Below are 19,370 nucleotides of genomic sequence, written 5' to 3' on the forward strand. Positions count from 1 at the left end.
CTTTTTTTATGACATGACTTTTTTCTGCATAGCGTTCTACCTTTTGGACCTAACAGATTGCTTCCTCATGGTATCATTATTTTGTCCTCTACCCTCTATATTTTTTATAAACTAGATTTTTTACTTGAATAAAAGCTGGTGCTGTGTTACGTCACATTAGAAAACCTAAAATATCTGGTTCCTATCATTAGTGATGCAGGATTGACCTCTTGATTAGGATGATAACAGTCTGGTCCTTAATTGTACAGTTAGGTTTCTTCCCCGTGACTAGAAAGTAATCTAAATGATGTTACTTTGGCATTATGTGAACCACCAGTTTCACATCAGCTTAAGAATTACTAGTATCAATTGATAATCCTTACCTGATAATTTTTAATTGAGATATAATTGACCTAAAATGTTTTATTAATTTCAGGTTTGTAGCATAATGATGCAATATTTGTGTATATTGTAAAATGATCACTATAATAAGTTTAGTTAACATCTACCACCATACATAGTTACAAAAATTTTTTTTTCTTGCGATGAGAACTTTTAAGATCTACTCTCTTACTAGCTTTCAAATATGAAATACAGTGTTATTAACTATGGTCACCATGCTGTGTATTACATCCTGATGACTTATTTTATTACTGGAAGTTTGTACCTTTTGACCCCCTTTGACTTGATAATAATTTTATTAGAGTTAAAGAAATAGTATTTTGCTAATTTTATCATTTGTTTCACTTACTAATGGCACTCTACTGTAAAGGAGGAGACTTTATCCTTATTAGTTGGGGCTATTTGGTTACCCTGAAATATATTTCCTACTGGGAAAGCAGGATATGTGAATAGATCTTTCTTTTTCATTGCCAATTTTCAAAGTAAGTTTTTTAAAAATAGCGACTTTATGTACTTCAAATGAATTTGTTTTTTTTCTTAGTGTCATTATGGATTCAGTGTGTCTCAATCTCCTATAATCATTATTATTTTAATGCTTACATTCTCACAGCTTTGGCCAGTGGGAGCTCCTTCAGGCTTACATCTGTGTCTGACTCAACCTTATTAATTGTTGGTAACACCCTTGCATTCTGGCATTGCAAGATGCCCTCATACTGTGTCTTTAGAAGAAGAACTTTTGCATTAAACACGCATGCGCACACACCCTAGGAAGCATAAATATAAAAGACAAAAGACACTGTGAGGAGCTTATTATATCTTTACCAAATAAATTATATTGCTCTTGCCGTCTTTTCCTAGCTGCATCTACCTATTCTAAGAAAAGAAGCCTGTTTCTGAAATTCTGAGTTCTTGCTCCTTTCCCCGCTCTAACACACACAGAAATCATTAGAGTTTGAAGAGTTAGAGTATAGAGTATATGTACTTTTTAATTTTCTTTAGACCTAGTCTGATTTCATTTGGCTCCAGACCACATGTACTGATTTAAAGAATTGATTTTATCAAATTCAGCTTAGTCAGCTATGTATCTTTATTCTTCATCCTCAGCTGAAAGAAAGAAAATTAATTCTGGACACAAGTGCCTATGCCAATGATAGATGAAAAAGAGCACGTAGAGAAAAAAATCTTTAAATTACTAACTTAGCCTTAGAGATAAAACTGGGCTTTGAATTCACAAAGATATTTTCTTGCCAATTTTCCCCATTATGTGAGGTACAGTGGTATAAAGAAACCAAACTAAATTCTCCTTCAGAAGAGGTAAATAGTGAGGCCAGAAGGAGCATTCACAGACAGTGATGCAGCCTAATAAAAAGCCTTGTGGTTGTTTTCAGTGAAGAATGGGAGCCCTCTGTTGGTCTTTCAGGTAACTCTAACATTCAGTTGAAAAGGTAATTGAGAAGCTTCAGCTTTATCCATCTTTGCATATTTAATCTTAAAATAATTCCCTCCAAAAGGCTGGGGGAGGGAGCTGTAGGGTGTGAATAGAAAGTGTGTGCATATTAGCGTACCTAGAACCCAGGTTTTCTGAAGAGGTCTAATCTGATATGCTTTCTGTCACACCTCATAGGTCTGTCGTTCCTGACCAAAGGAACTTACAGATTACAAAGCTAAGAAATACAATTTTAGGTGTTAAATAATTATATAGTTTGGTAGTTTAAGACCTCCTAAGTGGCAGAACCTGATGCAGCAACTCAGTATCATTTCTTGTGTATTTCTCTCATAGGGTACATCTAGCATTCTGCCTGTTAATTTTTTGTTTTTGTTATTTCTTGAACGTGAAAATAATCACTAGATTAGATTTTCTTACTTACTGTTCTTGTTTTTTCTTACAAATTCTTTTTTTTAGTGGATTATCAAACACTTTTATGGGAAAGTCAAACCATCACTGCCATGTATCTGCATATGAAAAATCTTTTCCTATTAAACCTGTTCCAAGTCCATCTTGGAGTGGTTCATGTCGTCGAAATCTTTTGAGTCCCAAGAAAACTCAGAGGCGACATGTTAGCACAGCAGAAGAGGTAAGGAAAACCTGCAGTAAAAGCTACTAAAAGTTAGCCTCTTTCCCTGCATTCAGCCATTTGTTCCCTCTGACTTAGTTGTTTATTAACCATTCCATTTACTTAATCCTTTCTGCGTCTTTTCTTTCTTAGTTACTCTTTTTGAGTACTGTTGACTGCTCTAAAGAAATTAAGGGGATATTTTAGCAGGACTTCCGAATTTTTCTTACCATCTTCTATTCCTGTTGGACAGCAGACTTAATCTTCAGTATTGTCTGAATGATTTCTCATACATCAAACTATCTCTCTTCTCTTTTGGAACCTTCCTAAAACTGATTTCATGTAGCAAAACTGTTAACCTTGCTGAATTTGATAAAATACTTGTCCTTACTTCTTACTAGGACAATTTTTCTTCAATGTAAAAGAAAAATCAAGAGCCAGCTAAATAATTTACATCCTTTCATTATAAGACCTTTGAGATCATAGATTTTCTCCAAAAGAAAGATACTATGTTTCCGCTGTGTTGTTATATTCATTCAGTAAATGTAAAGGGAAAAATCAATTCTGTAAATATAACATAGCATATTATTTATATAATAGAAAATGTGCTTATTATACCTGTTCAAGTAAATATTATGCATCCAGTCAGCATTAGACTTGTTGCTGTGGAGATACAAATGAACAATGATGACCTCATGTTTATATAACAGTAGAGCTTCCATTGTTCTTTCCACATGATTTATTATTTTGAATTCTTTTAACTCTGTGAAATAGGTAGAGATGATGTAATAATCAAATTTTACAAAGCTGGAAAGTAAAGGTCAGCAGTTACACAACTAATAAATGGCCAGCCTGCAGCCCAGTTCTTCAAAAGGAGTCTAGTGTAGGATGCTTTCTATTAATACAACGTGGTGATGTGGTTCCTGCCCATTGGAGCTTATAGATTGTGGAGTCAAGAAAACAGCATTATGTTTTAGATAATTATGTAATTATGTTAATGAAGATCTCTTAGGTGGCAGAACTTGATTATTTGTGACATGGCTAGGAAAGATGCTGTACTTTTCTGGCTTTAAATTTGTATTAAATCTAAATATTCAAGCAGAGAGTGGCAGAACTGGTAGATCATATTTAGCAGGGGGAAACAATAGACAAGAAACTGGCAACAGTTGCTTTTGGTGAGAAGAGCTAAGCAACAGTTTATGAAAGGGAGATTTATTTTTCACTGTACCTTTTGTAACATTGGATTTGGTACCATGTATGTATCAGTTATTACATAAATACTTTTTTTAAAGTGCTGGAGTGGTGGGGGTTGTGCTTCTGCTGGGACCTAGGCAGCCTATGGGGTATGGGCAGACTAGTGGGGAAGGAGACAGTAACAGCATGGGAGTTGGACACAGGCCTCCCAAACCCTTCTCTGTCTCATGTGTCTGCTGCTGGGATCCCCAGAATGCTTTAGACTGTGTTCATTGTAAGCCCAGCATTCACCCACCGGCCAACGAGTCCTTGGGACCACTGAGCCCCTCCTCCTTGCACCTCCACTTCCAGCCTGAGAACTTGGGCTGACTGAATACATTTATCCTTCCAATCCACCTTCCAGGCCACAGGCTGGGTCAGTGGAGGGCGTGAAGCTAGAGCTCTGTTTCCTTCCACAGTGTCAAGATGATGCCAAGGATTGAACCTATCCTGTGGAACAGGAGATGCAGGAAATTTTGCCTTACTTGTTTTTAGGTCTATAATCTGCTGTGTGTAAGCAAGTCACCTGTAGTATAGAAACATGGAATAACCCATATTATATGACTAAGACTCATATAAGACAAAATGTTGGGCCATACTTTATTAAAATGAAACTTTCAACAGATTATTTAGATGTTTAGTCTTGGATATTACAGATAATCCAGATGAAAATCTAATATGTCCCCCCGGCCCAGGACTAAAGAATTTATTGATAGGAGCTTATAAACTAGAGGAAAATTATTTTCCATGGAAACAGTGGGACCTCCAAGGGAGATGCTGTTGCTTATGTTAAGGAAGAAAATTGTGTATTTATCTTAGTTCTGGAGTTACCTAGCACCTTCAGGAATGTGAAGCCATCTACAAGATTAACTTGATGTAACTACTGTACTGTTCAGTCATACAGCAAGATTGTGAAGGGAATACAAGAAGAATTTGGAAGCATGCAGGTGGTGGCCGTACGACCATGACTTGGCTGATGGCTGATTCAAGGGCAACATGAAAGAACTATACTAGCTAATAGAGTAACCAGTAGCCACATATGTTACTTAAATTAATTCAAATAAAATAAAATAAAAATATAGTTTCTTAGTCACTCTAACCACATTTCAAGTACTCATTAGCCACGTATGAGTAGTGGCTACCATACTGGGCAGTGCAGATGTGGAACATTTCCATTAACACAGAAGATTCTGTTGGCACTGTTACAGAGGATGTATCGTTGGGGAAGGAAAATCTACTAGGGACAATAAAAACGTGAAATGGTAAAAACACAAGTAGTGTCTCTTCAGTTATGTGTTGCTTCCAGACATGCTTCTCTGCAACATACTGAGTGACATTTTAAGATGTTGGACTTTCTCATAGATGACACTGATGTTTTTATTCTTTAAAAAAAAAAAACAATTTATAGTTTTGTTATAAACCAAGAATTTTGAACTTAAAAACAGAAGATTGTTGAATTACGCATTTTTATATGTGAAATTTATTTACATAATATAAAGTTAATACCTTAAACAAAAAGTGGGGGGATTTATGAAGTTATTTGGGTAACTTATAACAAGGAATTAGTGGTTTGCTAAAATTTCATTTGTATTCTCCATTTAATTTTTATAATTCTACAATTCAGTTTTATGATGGAGCCTCTTACGGAAGTATCTAAATGCAAGAATCTGCTGTATTTTTCTCTTAATAGAATTCAGCATCTTAATTATCCTTTTACTTTCTAAACTTTCTTTGGTCCTTTGTTAGGTTTAAAATGTAACGTTAGCCAACTTGCTTTACTTTAACATTTTATCCAGTTATTGCTTCCTTTCCTCTTAGTTTCCTAATTTGCTCACTGAATAGAAAATTGTTTAATAAATAATATACAGAGAAAGATGTTTCTTTATAGTGCCAAGTGCTCCAGAAAAGGATTGTGTGTGACGTTCCAAGTGACTTCCCTCTTTGCCTTTTCTTTCGGTAAAGCGAAATGTTATATGTTCTTTTGAGAGTTGCCTAGACTATCTTTTCTTTGTCTGAAATGGTTCTAAATAAAGTGTAACATACCCTGTGTTTTTTGTTTTTAATGAAGCCTAAAACAGAAAAGTACCTTGCATCATTAAAAAAAAAAAATTCTTGTAACTTCCAAATTAACATGTAAAACAATGGAAGTTCTTAACCATGTCTCTGTAATTTCTTTTTTAAACCATTTATTAGTTTAAACTGAAAGTATGGGGCTGGAAGAGACCTCAGATAATTATCTGGAATACGGAACATTTATTTCTGTTCATTTTGTGTTGTTTAATGACTATGAGACTGTTCAGGCTCAGACAGAAGCTCTTCTTTGAAGATGTATTTACTGGGGAAAATGATCTGTGGGGGACTTATGTGTGCGTTAAGTTGATTTTTTTTTTTAAATCAACTCTTTACATTGAATTAATCTAGACTTCTCATAATTTGCATTAACTGAGTCACTGAATGGCACCTTGGTTCTTCATGTTTTATTTATAAATATAAAAATTTATTCCAAGAAAACATTCTGCTATGTAATGTGAAGGAGGAGGGAAATGTTTCTAACTTTTTATTTTTGAAGTTTTTAGGGTACCAGAACAAAGTATCTCACTGTTCTTGGCGCTCTCTCGAGGTCTTTGAATGATGGGGATATTTCTTTACCTTCTCTTGTTGTGCAGAGTAACCTCTTACACCAGTTTATCTGCTTAACTCTCCTCCCTATGATGATGATAACACAGTTAAAGCTTTTTAAAATGTAGTTTGATGGGACAGTGGAAATGAAGTAAAATGACTGATTAGGAGTTAATTTCTGTGACTCAGGTGTGGTATTCCACTCATGATTTCTCTTCCCTCCCGCCTTTCTGCCACCCCTGAAAACGACATACTGTTGACCCTACTGAATTGTGGATTAGGTTATTTGGTATAGTGGGAAAGTGGAGTTAAGGTTTACATTGAAGGGTGTTCTAGTCATTAAAGTGCCAGATAACACAGATTTCCTGTATATAGGTCACTGTGGAGTTGGCAAAGAACTCTCTTACAATCTGATAAACCATAGTGATGTTTCATCTTTAGATTACCTACCTGAAAAACTTTCATAATAGCAAATTTAGGTTTTAATAAAGAGGCATGTGTTTCAATTATGGTTTTTAATGCTGTAGACAATCTCTTTACAAACACTAAAAGAAGACCACCATCATCTGAATATAGTATTAATGTCTTAAGGATAAAATAATAGTGTTTCTTTTCTTCATACAGAACATTGCTAATTTGTTTGTTTGTTTTTTCTCTTGGGTCTGTTTTGCCACCAAATGCTCAACTAGTTCTATGTTTTCCCATCACTCAACTGTTCAAATTTAAGGATGGCTCTTTCTCATAAGGAGTTGCCATGCTTCACAGTGCAGTCAGTCACATTATACTGACGATGTAATTGAAATTTACTATGTGGCCAAAAAAAAAAAAAAGATTCAAGAAGAAAATATTTAGTGTCTTAGTGCTTCTTTATCTTTGCATAGACAATTGCTTAATTCACTGTGCTTTTAAAAAACATTTGTAACTGAAAAAAATGCTTATGTGCATATTGAAATGTCACAGTGTGGGATGTTGCTAGCCCCGGCACAAAGTATTAAAATTATTTTGTGAAGATTGGTGTTGTATTAGATTGTATATAAGATTTTTAAAAATTCTGGGGCATGTTCTTCAGTGAATGCAGCCCCTTGCTTCAGGCGATCTGTGTGGGGTAGGTGCCTTACCATGGTTGTAGCTGTGTACTCTGGTTCTGTGCTAAGTGACCTCATTTCTTACTACTCTTCTTCTGATTCACACTGACCTTACTATTCCTTGAACACATCAAGCACATTCCTGTCTCAGGGCCTTTGCATTTGCTCTTCCTCTGCCTGAATACTCTTTTTATAAATTGCTATGACTGACTTTTTCCTTTAATTTTAGGTTCCTGTTGAGATACCACCTTTTTAGAGAGATCTTACCTGTTCCTGCTCTTCTCCCTCCATCACTTTCTGTTCTTGTACTTTTAAGTTTCTTCATACTATTTAACTAGTTTTGTGTTTGTGAATTATTTCACTGTAATGTAAGCTCCACGAGGGCACGAACTTTATTGTATTCAGTGCGGTATTTCTAGTGACTAGAGCGTAGTAGGTGTATAAGTCAGTAAGTGTATGAATGTTGTGAAATATGTGCTTTTCCCTAAATTCAGTATTGGGATTAAGGGGAGAAAAGTAAGTAAATATTGGCAATGAAAACCATCTCTGGAAAATACTTATACTCTTAAAAATTGAATAGAATAGGAAACTTTAGCAAGATGTTCCACTCTGATGTTGACTGTTCTGGTTACTTCCTTGTGATTTTTCTAACAGTTATGAGGAGCCAAGGGATTTGTTGGTATCCTATGTAGAAATCCTCAAATGTTTTATTTCTGGGTCTCAGAAGTGATTTCCTACTGGCCTTTTGGTTTCATATCCTATAGTTTCTCTGTGCTATTATTTACGCATATGCCCTATAATTTTCCAAAATATACTGCCTGGTATTTACTTCATTCAACTCCTCTTATATATACTTTATAATTTTCTAGAATATTATTAAAGAACGTAATTCTTAATTATCATGAGGACTCTGTCAGAGCTTTGACAGAGCTTCTGGGAGTCTAGATGCTACTGTGAGAAATATTTGCCTTATTGAATGTGTTTAAGATTTTTTTTTTTCTTTTATAGACAGTTCAAGAAGAAGAACGAGAAATTTACAGACAGCTGCTACAGGTGGTCACAGGGAAACAGTTTTCCGTAGCCAAACCTACCACACATTTTCCTTTACACCTGTGAGTCACAGAACCATATTTCAAATGAATTTAATTCTACATTTTGTTATTTGGTTTGAAATTATATTCTTCTTTTGCTAGGTCTCGATGTCTTAGTTCCAGTAAGAATACTTTGAAAGACCCACTGTTTAAAAATGGAAACTCTTGTGCAGCTCAGATCATTGGCTCTGACACTTCGTCATCTGGATCTGCCAGCATTTTAACTGCCCCGGAACAACTGTCCCACAGCGTGTGTTCCTTATTGTCTTATACCCCCGATGTTGTTGCATTTGGATCCAAAGATTCTGATCCTCTCCATCAACCCCAGCATCACCACTCTCTTCCATCTCAACCGGATAACATACCAGCTTCAAATACACAATCTGAAGGTAAACATGGTATTGGGTTACTGTATTTTCAATCCTAATAGCCGGCTAACTGTTTATTGGGTCTATGTGAATTACAGGCAAGGTAGTAATACACATGTAACTTAATTAAAATGCAAGATATAAGATACCTTAAATACATTTAATTCAGTTAGCCATGCCATGAATAAACTGAACATATAAGTAACTTTTTTCTTACATGGTGATGCAAATTATTTCATATAATATTTTATTTAAAAGATTAACTTCCTGAGCAATCTTGTGTCAGAATATGTTAAGCCCAATTACTGAAGTTCTTTCTTTACTTTTAGTACTTTACAATGAAAACTAAGTACTCTGAAGTTCTCGGAATTTTGAAACATCAGTTAAGAATTGATGTAAAAATTCTTAAGCAGGTAGTGCTTATAAAACCTACATAGTAGGTTTATGCATTTTAGAATGGTTGTCAGCAAATTTTGGAAACAAAAGAGTTTTCTCCTTAACTCTCAGCTAACTGAAATAGTCTCTTAGCATTACAGTTAGTTAGAAGTTTCGCAGTGATAATTTTTTTGTTTGCTTAGTTTCCCCCTTCTTTAGGTATGTGTTATGTGTGTGTTTATGGTATCTATTTAGGTATGTAACTTAAAACAAGTTTTATGTGAAGTGGTTAGACATTAGGGGTCTTTTGCCAAATCAGTCTCTAAGGCTCTCCCCTCCTTCTTCAGTTCATTTAATTTTTTAAAAAATCTATTCCTCACTTTCTTAAAATTCTCACTTGGATATTAAAATTGTTGGTGACGTCATTGTGTAGCTACACATATTTGTGAAAACTTATATTAGATTTTTTGAGGTGATTTACCGAGAACTATTATTAGAAGCCTTTGATTTCAGAAACATTCACTGGGTGGCAGATGCTTAGACACAACTAAACTAGAACAAACTGAACTGTTTCCTGTACCAGTTAGTACTCTAAATGAGGTTCTGATCATAGTGCTTTGGAAGGACATGATTCCTGCCTTAATAACACAGAAAATAAATGCTAGGATGATTGTATTTGTACTCTTTAGACTCTGCTGCTTCTCAGAAAGCTGTTGCTCTCTTTCTTTCTGACTTCCTCCTGTTATTTGCCCCTTCCTCCTTTCCCTTCCCCTTCCCTTTTCACCTCATGCAGTCTCATGGCAGTTCATAAACTAAAGACTTCTGAGAAATCTTGGCATGTTCTTGTTTCCCGGGAACAGGGAGAGGAAGCCGAGTGAGCAAGCACAGCCCAGGGGGAGATGCCGAAGGGCATGCACACTTGTGTTTTAGAAAGAGTCCTTTACATGGGAGGCGTGCTCTGCACTAAGCCCTGTTTATGGCTCAGTGAAAATGGACCTGCCTCTCTTTCTCTTCCATCTTACCTTTACCCTTACGCTGTGTTATTTGTATGGAAACAGACTATAACCAAGTATGGGAACTTAAACTACAGACATCTAGAAAGTACAGAATGTGGAATTTTGTTAATAACGATATGCTCTTGTGTTTCTTTGTTTAGGATCAGACTCTGTGATTTTACTCAAAGTGAAAGATTCTCAGACTCCAGCTCCCAGGTAAACTTTGGTTAAAGGACATTCTTAACATGTTGTTTTCCCTGTCTCTAATCAGTTTCTTCACTGAGAGTTACAAAACTTAGACCTCTCTCCTGTGTTGTTTGAATTATTTCAGTGACTTCCTAATTGATCTTTTTCCCTCCAGCTTCCATTTTGTTCTTCATTCCATTTTCCACTGTGTTCTCTAATCCATTCTTTACCTTATTCTTTAGTCTGTCTTCCATTATGCAGAATGATCTTTCTAAAATGCATATCTAATCATTCACTAACCTCCCTCAAGGGTGGCTCATCAGACATAGAATCAAGTCCAGACTCCTAATGTGGTATACAGTACCTTCCTCCACAAGACTTGCTTCCTGTCACACGTTCCTCCCTCTAACAAGTATTTATTAATAGCCTACTGGGTGCCAGGTGCTGTAGAGACATTGGGGATAGCAGCAGTGAACAAAATGAAGTTCCTGCTCACAGAGAGTTTACATTCTAATTGTAAGGAGTGTAAGGGGAGGGATGGGGGACAAATAATGAATAAATAAGCACGCCTAGTGCTGTGAAGTGCTGTGAAGAAAAATAAATATGGTAGTATATAGACTGGGGTTTGGGGGTGCTGTTTATCTAGGATGATCATGGCAACTCTCTGATAAGGTGACATTTGAGGAAACGCACAGTGGAGGTGAGAGAAGGAGCCATATGTAAAGGGTGGATTCTTTCATGTGATTATTATATGCGGACTTACAAGATGATAGGCATTGTCTTACCTTCACATTCAGTGTTCTGCCTGGTAGGTCCCCCCACCCCATCGCAACCTGTCTGTCTGGCAGTAGTCTTTTTCGTATCTTTTAAGTCTCATTTCAGATGTGGTCTTCTCTATGAAACTTGACCCCTCTGAGAGGTATCAAGAACTTCTTCCTCTGTAACCCAATAGGTTACTACTTAGATTGCTATGTCTTTGCTATATCTGGCCTTACCAATTCAGTTGCTAGAATAATAATAGTATCAGTTTTCCAATGAGAAGATTAGGGATAATAAAATGATTTTCTCATCTCAGCTCCCCTACTTCTTTGCAGCTCCCCTATATGTCTTAAACGTCAGGTATTTTTTTAAAAAATTCTCTGTTTGTTATAGTTTCCCAAGAAGACTTTCCAGTTTAGATACTTTATTTTTCATACTTTTTTGGGGGGAGAAGTTAGATGTGGATTCTAATCTTGCCTTTTCCAGGCATCGTGTAACTTTGGACAAGTTACTCTTCTGAGCTTCAGTTTCCTTATTAATAAAGCAAGTATGAATGCCTTACTATTGAATTGTCATGAGGATTAACTTATAGATAAAACACTTACATGTTACTTACACGTATGCACAAGAATAGATGTTCTTTCTTGGGAAAAGTTGATTTCACGTAATGGGTGCTCTCGGTTCTTCAGTTGTTCTTTACGAAGTGTGCCTTTCCTTTATGGAGGGTTTCTTCTAGGGATGACTGAAGAGTGAGATGGATGAGAAATAGTCTTGGGTAAGGGTCACTGGATAATGCTGTTTATCAAAGTTAGAGCCTACTCTCCCAAGGCTTTGTTGATGGGCTCTTTATTCTTAATCGCCCACCCCTGCCTCTGAGTTAAGTTTCAGCAATGAAGATCTGCCCTTATTTCCCTGAATATGCCATGCTTTTTATGCCTCTGTGCCATTATACATTCTGATCCTTCTGCCTGGAATTCGCTTTACCTCCTTGTCCACTTGTTATACTCTTATTTTTCTTTTCAAAGTCTGACAGGTGTTATTTCTTCCTCAGGATATTTCTCTGGCTTCTCCAGGCATTACTAGTCCTTCCCTCCAGCACTTCTATCTCTGTACCTTGTTTGTTACTGATACCTTTGCACTTATCACCTGGAGCCAGTCATAGTGCCTGACACATCATGAGTACTTAGTAAATAAATCTTTGTTAAATAAATGAATTTCCTAGAATGCCGGAAATCCTCTCTTGAGTAGCCCAAATACTCATCATATCCGTTTTGGCTTAATGCTTTGATTTATTAAAAGACACTTTACAATAACAGAAAGAACATTGTCTTTGGAATTGGACAGAAATAGTTTCTAGTCCTCACTCTTCCAAGACAAATTATTCTTTTGAACCCAGTTTCCTTTTCCGTACAGTGTAAGGAATATTTCCTTATTACACATTATATTGAGGTTTAATTAATATGAGGATTATCATGAGGCTTAACTAATATGTAAAACCCCTAAAACAGTTTTATACATAAAGCAATAAGTAGATAACTCAGTAAATAGCTATAATTATTATTATTACTGTGTGCTTCAGTTATTATGAGAAATAATGCATAATCTCTTTGAAAAAAGATTTTGCCTTTTCCTCTGTATTTTGCTTTTCAATGCCAAAAGATACGTTGATTCATTGAAGAAAAGTGCTTCTCCCTTACATTATTTATTTACTCAATAAATACTGCGTGCCTCTTATATGTCAGCACTATTCTTGGTGCAGAGGATACAGTAGTAAATACAAAAGACAAAAATTCCTATCCTCAGCAAGTTTGTATTCTAATAAGAGAAGCAGACAAATTTGAATAGCATGATCCAATACCATGAAATTCTGGGTGATTCTTGTCACTTTGTTATATTGTGTAATAAGCGTGTTTTCACATTCATTTGTTTTTAGTTTTGCACACTAAGTAGTAGCCCCTCACAGTGCTTCCACTGATCTCTGTGACTTTCTTTCTTGGCTGTAGGATCAGTTGTTCACTGCATTAAGGAGATAGGCCACCTCCTGTGTGTTCTACCCTTATTAACCTCAATGACAGTGGGGAGGTAATTTCATCACCAAACCCCAGAACTAAGGATGATTGGGAACGCTAATTCTCAGAAGTTAGGCTAAGGAGCAAGGGATAATCTCTGAGCCTGTGTTCTTGCCTTTACTAGAGAAGACTGTAGAAATTTAAGAACTACAGGGGACACTGATCTCCATACTTAAAAATCCAGAAACTATGGCCCATGGAAAAGGAAGTGACTTGCTCATGGTCACAGAGCTTATCAAGGGTGGCTGCAGGAGATCCCCACCTCTTAACTTCCAATCTGATGCTCTGTTTACTTGTTCTGCATCTCTGAAAATTTCCTTCAGAAAAGTGTTCACTCTTCTTTCATTTGGTTCTGTGAGAACTCCTTCAGTTAGGGGCTAGCAAGGAGATAAGGAAGTCTGAGAAGAGTAAAAGGCTCTGGAACAGACAACATGCCTGTGACTCTGCTACGCGTTACTCACCTGGTTGTCGGCAAGAGCTGCATGCAGAACTGGTCTTCCATCTGTGGATGGAGTGTATTGCTGATTACCCACTTTGGTTCATTGGCTCATTAGCTGTTTGATATGGATTATTCTGTGGGCAGGGATTTTCAGTATCTACTATGATTTGGTTGAATGTTGGTTAAGTAGACCAACAAGAAGTCCAAGAATTGATAAGATTTTATTAAATCATTAATAAATCTGTCAGTCTGAGCCATTTAGGAAGAGGAATGTTCTAGCTTAATATATTACCTTGACAAGTGATGTACTCTTTCACATCATGTTGGCCTCTCTTGCAAGTAAGGAGCTATGCTAAACTTAATTTCTCTGTTGAATGTTGGGCCATCTTTTTAACTGTATGTGTGCAGGTGACTCATATTCGTATTCCTTTAGTTCTCAGATAAAATAGTTTTATGTAATTTAGGCCGTCTTATTATATACTTGTAAAGCATTCTTGTAAACTATTTAAATGATTGGTTTTCATGGTGAAAATATTTGATTTTCTTTTAAATCTCCTGCTGATTTGTCACATTTTTCTTTTCCCACCCATAGTCCTACTTTTTTCCAGGCAGAGCTGTGGATCAAAGAATTGTAAGTTACTATTTTTGGTATCATTTTTTTTTCCTTCTCCATCACTTTCTTTTCAGTTAAAAGAACTCAGTTAGCCGATCACCCTACCTGTTTTCAGTTAGTAAAATTTTCCTATTTATAAAGTAACTTTTTAAGTTACTGGGTTTTAAAAGTTCTTTTGGGGTTGGGACATTTCTATGCTCAGGTTTATTAAATCTATAACAATTGTTGAAGCTAAGTTGAATTGGAAAAATATTTCTAAGTTAGCTGTTACATAGAAAGAGAAATAAATGTCCTTATTTTTACATTGATAAAACTAATTTATTGAATGATTTGTATTTCTGGAGTTTGCAAAATTACTGGAAGTTTAGTCTCTAGTTTCAAGGACTCACTTTTGAGTTATCCAAACCATAGCCTTGTTGATTTTTTTTTAAAGAAAAAAACCCGTATTTCTTCTTTGGGATCATAAATACAATATTTGAACTAAAACGTCAATGGTATCTTGTATTATTTTCTTCTTTGGGATTCAGTCTCATTTTGGGGGTTCCAGATGGAAGTTTCACTTTCTCCATAATCTTAGCAGCCTGTTTTTAAAAAGGGCTAAGCATTTATGTATATACATAAAAGTCACTTGTTCACATTTAGGAACAAACTAGTAATTTTCATCATTTCAAAAAAAAATAGTAGGAATATTTCAGTAACACTGTGAGGTTTCACTGTGTTTTAAAGTAAATGTAGTACATCACTAGTACCAAGTATATTTTTTCTGCAAAGAAATATATTTGTTTTCAAAGTAATGTATTAATTCAACAGACACATAGTGAACACCTACGTGAGCTAAAACGGTGGGTGATGTTGTAGAAGTGAATAGGACACAGTCCGTAATTTCAAAATGTTCACATATGAGGTGTACACAAGTAAGTGCTTTTAAAAATCCAAGAGATGATATATACTAAAGTGAACAAGTAAACAAATAAGCAAACAAACAGAAGAGATGTGAATAGAGTATAGAATACTATACTAATTGGGTGGATGGCAAGACTGCCTGTTGGAGAGATTAAGGAATAAAGACTTGGTGTGTTGTCACATACATTGTGCTGGTTATTCTCTGCCAGGATTTGAGCTGGGCTTGGAAGATTATACAGGCAAGTTGTAGTTTGTTCATTTTAATTTTCAAAGAAATGCCACAACCCCACTCTTAAACCATAAGCTAGTTTTAATTTTATCTGTGAAAATGCTCAATTTTAATTAAATTCATTTTAAGAGCATGAAATAAATAAATGAGTGTAATGATAAATTAGTATAAGGATTTTAGACTTTCTATATGAGAGTTTTATGTTTAATGCTTATTGTGCATCAGCAGTGTTCCTAATGCTGAGTAAGTGGTCAGCATTTGTGTCACATTCCTTTTCATTTCCTAGAACTAGTGTTTATGATTCTCGAGCACGGGAAAGATTGCGCCAGATTGAAGAGCAGAAAGCACTGGCATTACAGCTTCAAAACCAGGTAAAAAAACTTTGAGATAATAAATGAATAGCACATCCAAATCAAAACTAATTTGGAAGGTTACCTGGATTGGGAACCGAGGCTGTGGTAATTGCAAGGTCATGTAGTAGCACAGCAGTGTATGGTACGTGGTGTGTGTCCTTGGCTCTCCAGGTAGTACCACTCCGTGTACATAGACAAATAGCAGATTTCTTTATTCCACTTATTTTGAAGTTCTATCTTTCAGAGATTACAGGAACGGGAACATTCAATACATGATTCAGTGGAACTGCATCTTCGTGTACCTCTTGAAAAGGAGATCCCTGTCACAATTGCCCAAGAAACAGAGAAAAAAGGTCACAAATTAACTGATAGTGAGGATGAATTTCCTGAAATCACAGAGGTAAACTATATACTATAAATTCCTGTACTCAAAAGTGCTGTGTTTAGAGAGAATGCTTTGGACAAATTTCAAACATAAAAATAATAGAACATCTGGTGTTTAAATTATATTGCATACTCCTGCTTTATCGGGTATTACATGCAATCTTAGCTTTATTTTTAAAGGATTATTGAAAATTGAGGAAAAAATTATGGGGGCTTTTACAACTTCAGTGGAAAAGCATTTAATAAATTTGTGTTTCATTTCATGTGCATTATTAATGCACATGTACAGTACTTTGACATCAGATAGTAAGCTGAGGTTTATCATTTTTTAAGTTAATAAAAATAGTATAAAAATTTGGAAAATATGTGAAAGTCTGCGTACATTTTAAAATAATCTGTTCCTTAATTCATTCTTCTGTTTGAAAAGCTATCATATAGCTAGTGAGTATAACACATTTATTAGAGTTGTGCTAAATTCCATATTTTTACTTAACAAAAATAAAACAAATTTTTCTAGGAAAATGTGTCTAAAAGATTACTTTTGCCTTTACTCCATTATTATCTTTGAGAAAGATTCTATTTCTCAGGAAACTGTTTGACCAAAGACATAAAATATAATGAGGTCTTCTCATGGACTTAGAAAGCAGAAGGTTATTTCAGACTTTAGGAATAATATGAAACAAGGGTCTGAAATGTGCTGAAAAAGAGAAGGGTGGACAAGATAGGCTGGAAGGAAGTAATCAGGGAGATTACTGGAAGGAACAGAAACTAGAATGTTAGAATTAAATAGTCGATTAGTGATTAAATAAAGTCTGGGGATTGCACGGGGCTTGGTGAGAAATTGGTATGTCTGAAGCCATTTATTCTTGCTCTGTGACACTTCTTGGTTCCCTAGGAAATGGAGAAAGAAATAAAGAATGTATTTCGTAATGGGAACCAGGATGAAGTTCTGAGTGAAGCATTCCGTTTGACCATTACACGCAAAGATATTCAAACCCTAAACCATCTGAACTGGCTCAATGATGAGGTAATCTCACACCTGTTTTTATATTCAGATAGTGACTGAACATCAAATGGAAACTAACGGCATCATCTCACTGTTTCTCTGAGTATGGTCCTTGAATGACCTGCTTCAGAATCAGCTCTCACAGGCCTCTCCATTCTCTTGAATAAGTATGAGGCAGTGTGGTAGAGATAAATTCACTTTAAACAAATATCTCAGGTGATTGCTTATGTACCTAGTGTCTGAGAACTGCTGATTTACCTTATTATGTATTGAAGATTTGGACGCTGAGGGAAAGGACGTTCATTCATTGGTGTTCTCATGCTCTTTAAGGCACCTGCCCTGCAGTCCACATCTTTCGAGCAAATATTTAATAGCTGACCATGTTGCAGCATGAAGGAATACTTTGGGATTTCCGTATAGGAATCCATTTCTACTACCCTTTCTATCTCTACTTAGGTCACTTAGGTTGTGAGTGATAAGCTTTCTAAAATAGCCTAACTTTATATGTGGTATTTTTTTAAACTGACCCTGAAGTTAAAAATTAGATGTATTGATTTAAAAAAGGTTATGGCCCTCAGCTTCTGAGAGTTCTGATTATTTTAAGTAAATTAGTTACATTAGAATCTTTAAACTGATCTGTCCCATTCCTAAACCTGTAGGAACCTATCTTATTTCAGAAGGATATTTTCACAGCAAAAGAAGAGAACTGGGTTGGGGTTTTCCCCTATGTACCTGCCTCCTTTCTTAGGCCCACTAGGAGCATCCCTGCTTGACGTCTGGGGTGTACTCAAGCTTCATAGCTAAGGAGAATTTTTAAATACTCGATAGTAAGCACTAGAGATTCTAGATACCTATATCCTGATCTTACGTGTCAAGACTTTTCCAGATAACAATATTGGCTAACATCTGTTGGGCATTTACCTCATGTTAGGCACTGTTCTAAATGTTTCTTGTGTTCTGCTCATGTCAGAGTCACCACAACCCTTGGAGGTGGATACTATAGTTTTAACATCTCCTTTTGATAGATGAAGAAACAAAGCACAGAAAGATAAAGAAACGTGCAAAGTTACATGGCTAGTAAGTAGCAGAGCCAGAATTCAGACCCAAACATTGGGTCTTATTTATTATATTATGCTACCTCAGAATCTTACATGTTTTAGGATTAGATGTATAGAATTTGAGAGCCACATGTCATGTCTAGCAGGTTGATTTTCTGTGGGGCCAGCTGGACTAACTAGCCCCATTCTCTTTGCCACTGGTGAGTTTATAAGATATAAATTTAAGAAGTTCATCACTCACTGACTAGTATCTTCATAAAGAAGATATGGTTTGATACTGTCTTTAGGGGAAACAGCCCTTGCTTCTTGTGGCTCAGATTAGTGATATTAGAACACTGGATGAAATAACAAAGAGGGGAAAAAAAGAGCTCACTAAGTCAAAAGGCAAAATGAAAATCAAGAACACTTAAAAGTATCCACCAATTAAGCGTTTTTGATTTGGAGACACTAATCTGTGGTCTTTTGGCATATTTTGCCTGCCACTGCCAAATGGGAAGGAGCCAGTTATTCTATAGGGATTGTAGTTGTAAATTATGCAAAACCTTCTAGGGGGCAGCAGTGAGTAGGATATGAGCTGAGTTCTTGCTATATACTGTGGCATTTACCTCAGTGAGCTCCCTTACAGAGGCTGCATTCATCAGGACATAGTTTTCATTCCCTGGGCCCGTCAGAGGCTGGATTTTTAGCAAGCAAAGTTAATGGAAATTACATTATTTAGAAGAGACAAGGGGAAGGAATGATTCCTTGTCTACTTTATCTCCACCACACTTACCTGTAACTTTTGTAAGGAGTACGTCTTCTGAGTTCAGAATAATGTTAACCTGGAATGCAGGTGCCAGTTCACTTGTCCATAATGATAATGAGAACTATTTTAATAACTACTCTAATAACTATTTAAAAAGCACCCTTTTCAAAGTACCACATTTCTCGGGCTTTGAAAGTTACTGCCCTTGAGAAGCTAATAACATTCTATGGGGAATTAGTAGATATCCTTAAGTATTCATACTCATTTTAAAGTACTTAATTCTATTTATTTTTTCTTTTTTTTTTCTTAGGTTGGTTTGTTTACGTATTTTTTAACTGGAGGTTCTGGGGATTGAACCCAGGACCTTTTGCATGCTAGGCAGGCACTCTACCATTGAGCTATCCCCTCCCCTTACTTAATTCTAT

General features: G+C 35.9%; 1 protein-coding gene across 4 annotated transcripts in view; it reads left to right on the plus strand.

Annotated features, from left to right (window-relative positions):
* Positions 1-19,370, plus strand: part of SENP1 (SUMO specific peptidase 1) — a 46,594-nt gene that overhangs the window by 13,809 nt on the left and 13,415 nt on the right. For all 4 annotated transcript variants that reach the window (XM_015238068.3, XM_031683062.2, XM_031683063.2 and 1 more), the window contains 8 exons: positions 2,285-2,456; positions 8,381-8,484; positions 8,566-8,852; positions 10,363-10,417; positions 14,247-14,285; positions 15,686-15,770; positions 15,997-16,152; positions 17,032-17,163. In XM_015238068.3, coding sequence (XP_015093554.1) covers positions 2,285-2,456; positions 8,381-8,484; positions 8,566-8,852; positions 10,363-10,417; positions 14,247-14,285; positions 15,686-15,770; positions 15,997-16,152; positions 17,032-17,163 — 1,030 coding nt within the window. The remainder of the gene's footprint in view (positions 1-2,284; positions 2,457-8,380; positions 8,485-8,565; positions 8,853-10,362; positions 10,418-14,246; positions 14,286-15,685; positions 15,771-15,996; positions 16,153-17,031; positions 17,164-19,370) is intronic.

The sequence above is a fragment of the Vicugna pacos genome, chromosome 12 (genome assembly GCF_048564905.1).
Source record: "Vicugna pacos chromosome 12, VicPac4, whole genome shotgun sequence".
Classification (NCBI taxonomy): domain Eukaryota; kingdom Metazoa; phylum Chordata; class Mammalia; order Artiodactyla; family Camelidae; genus Vicugna; species Vicugna pacos.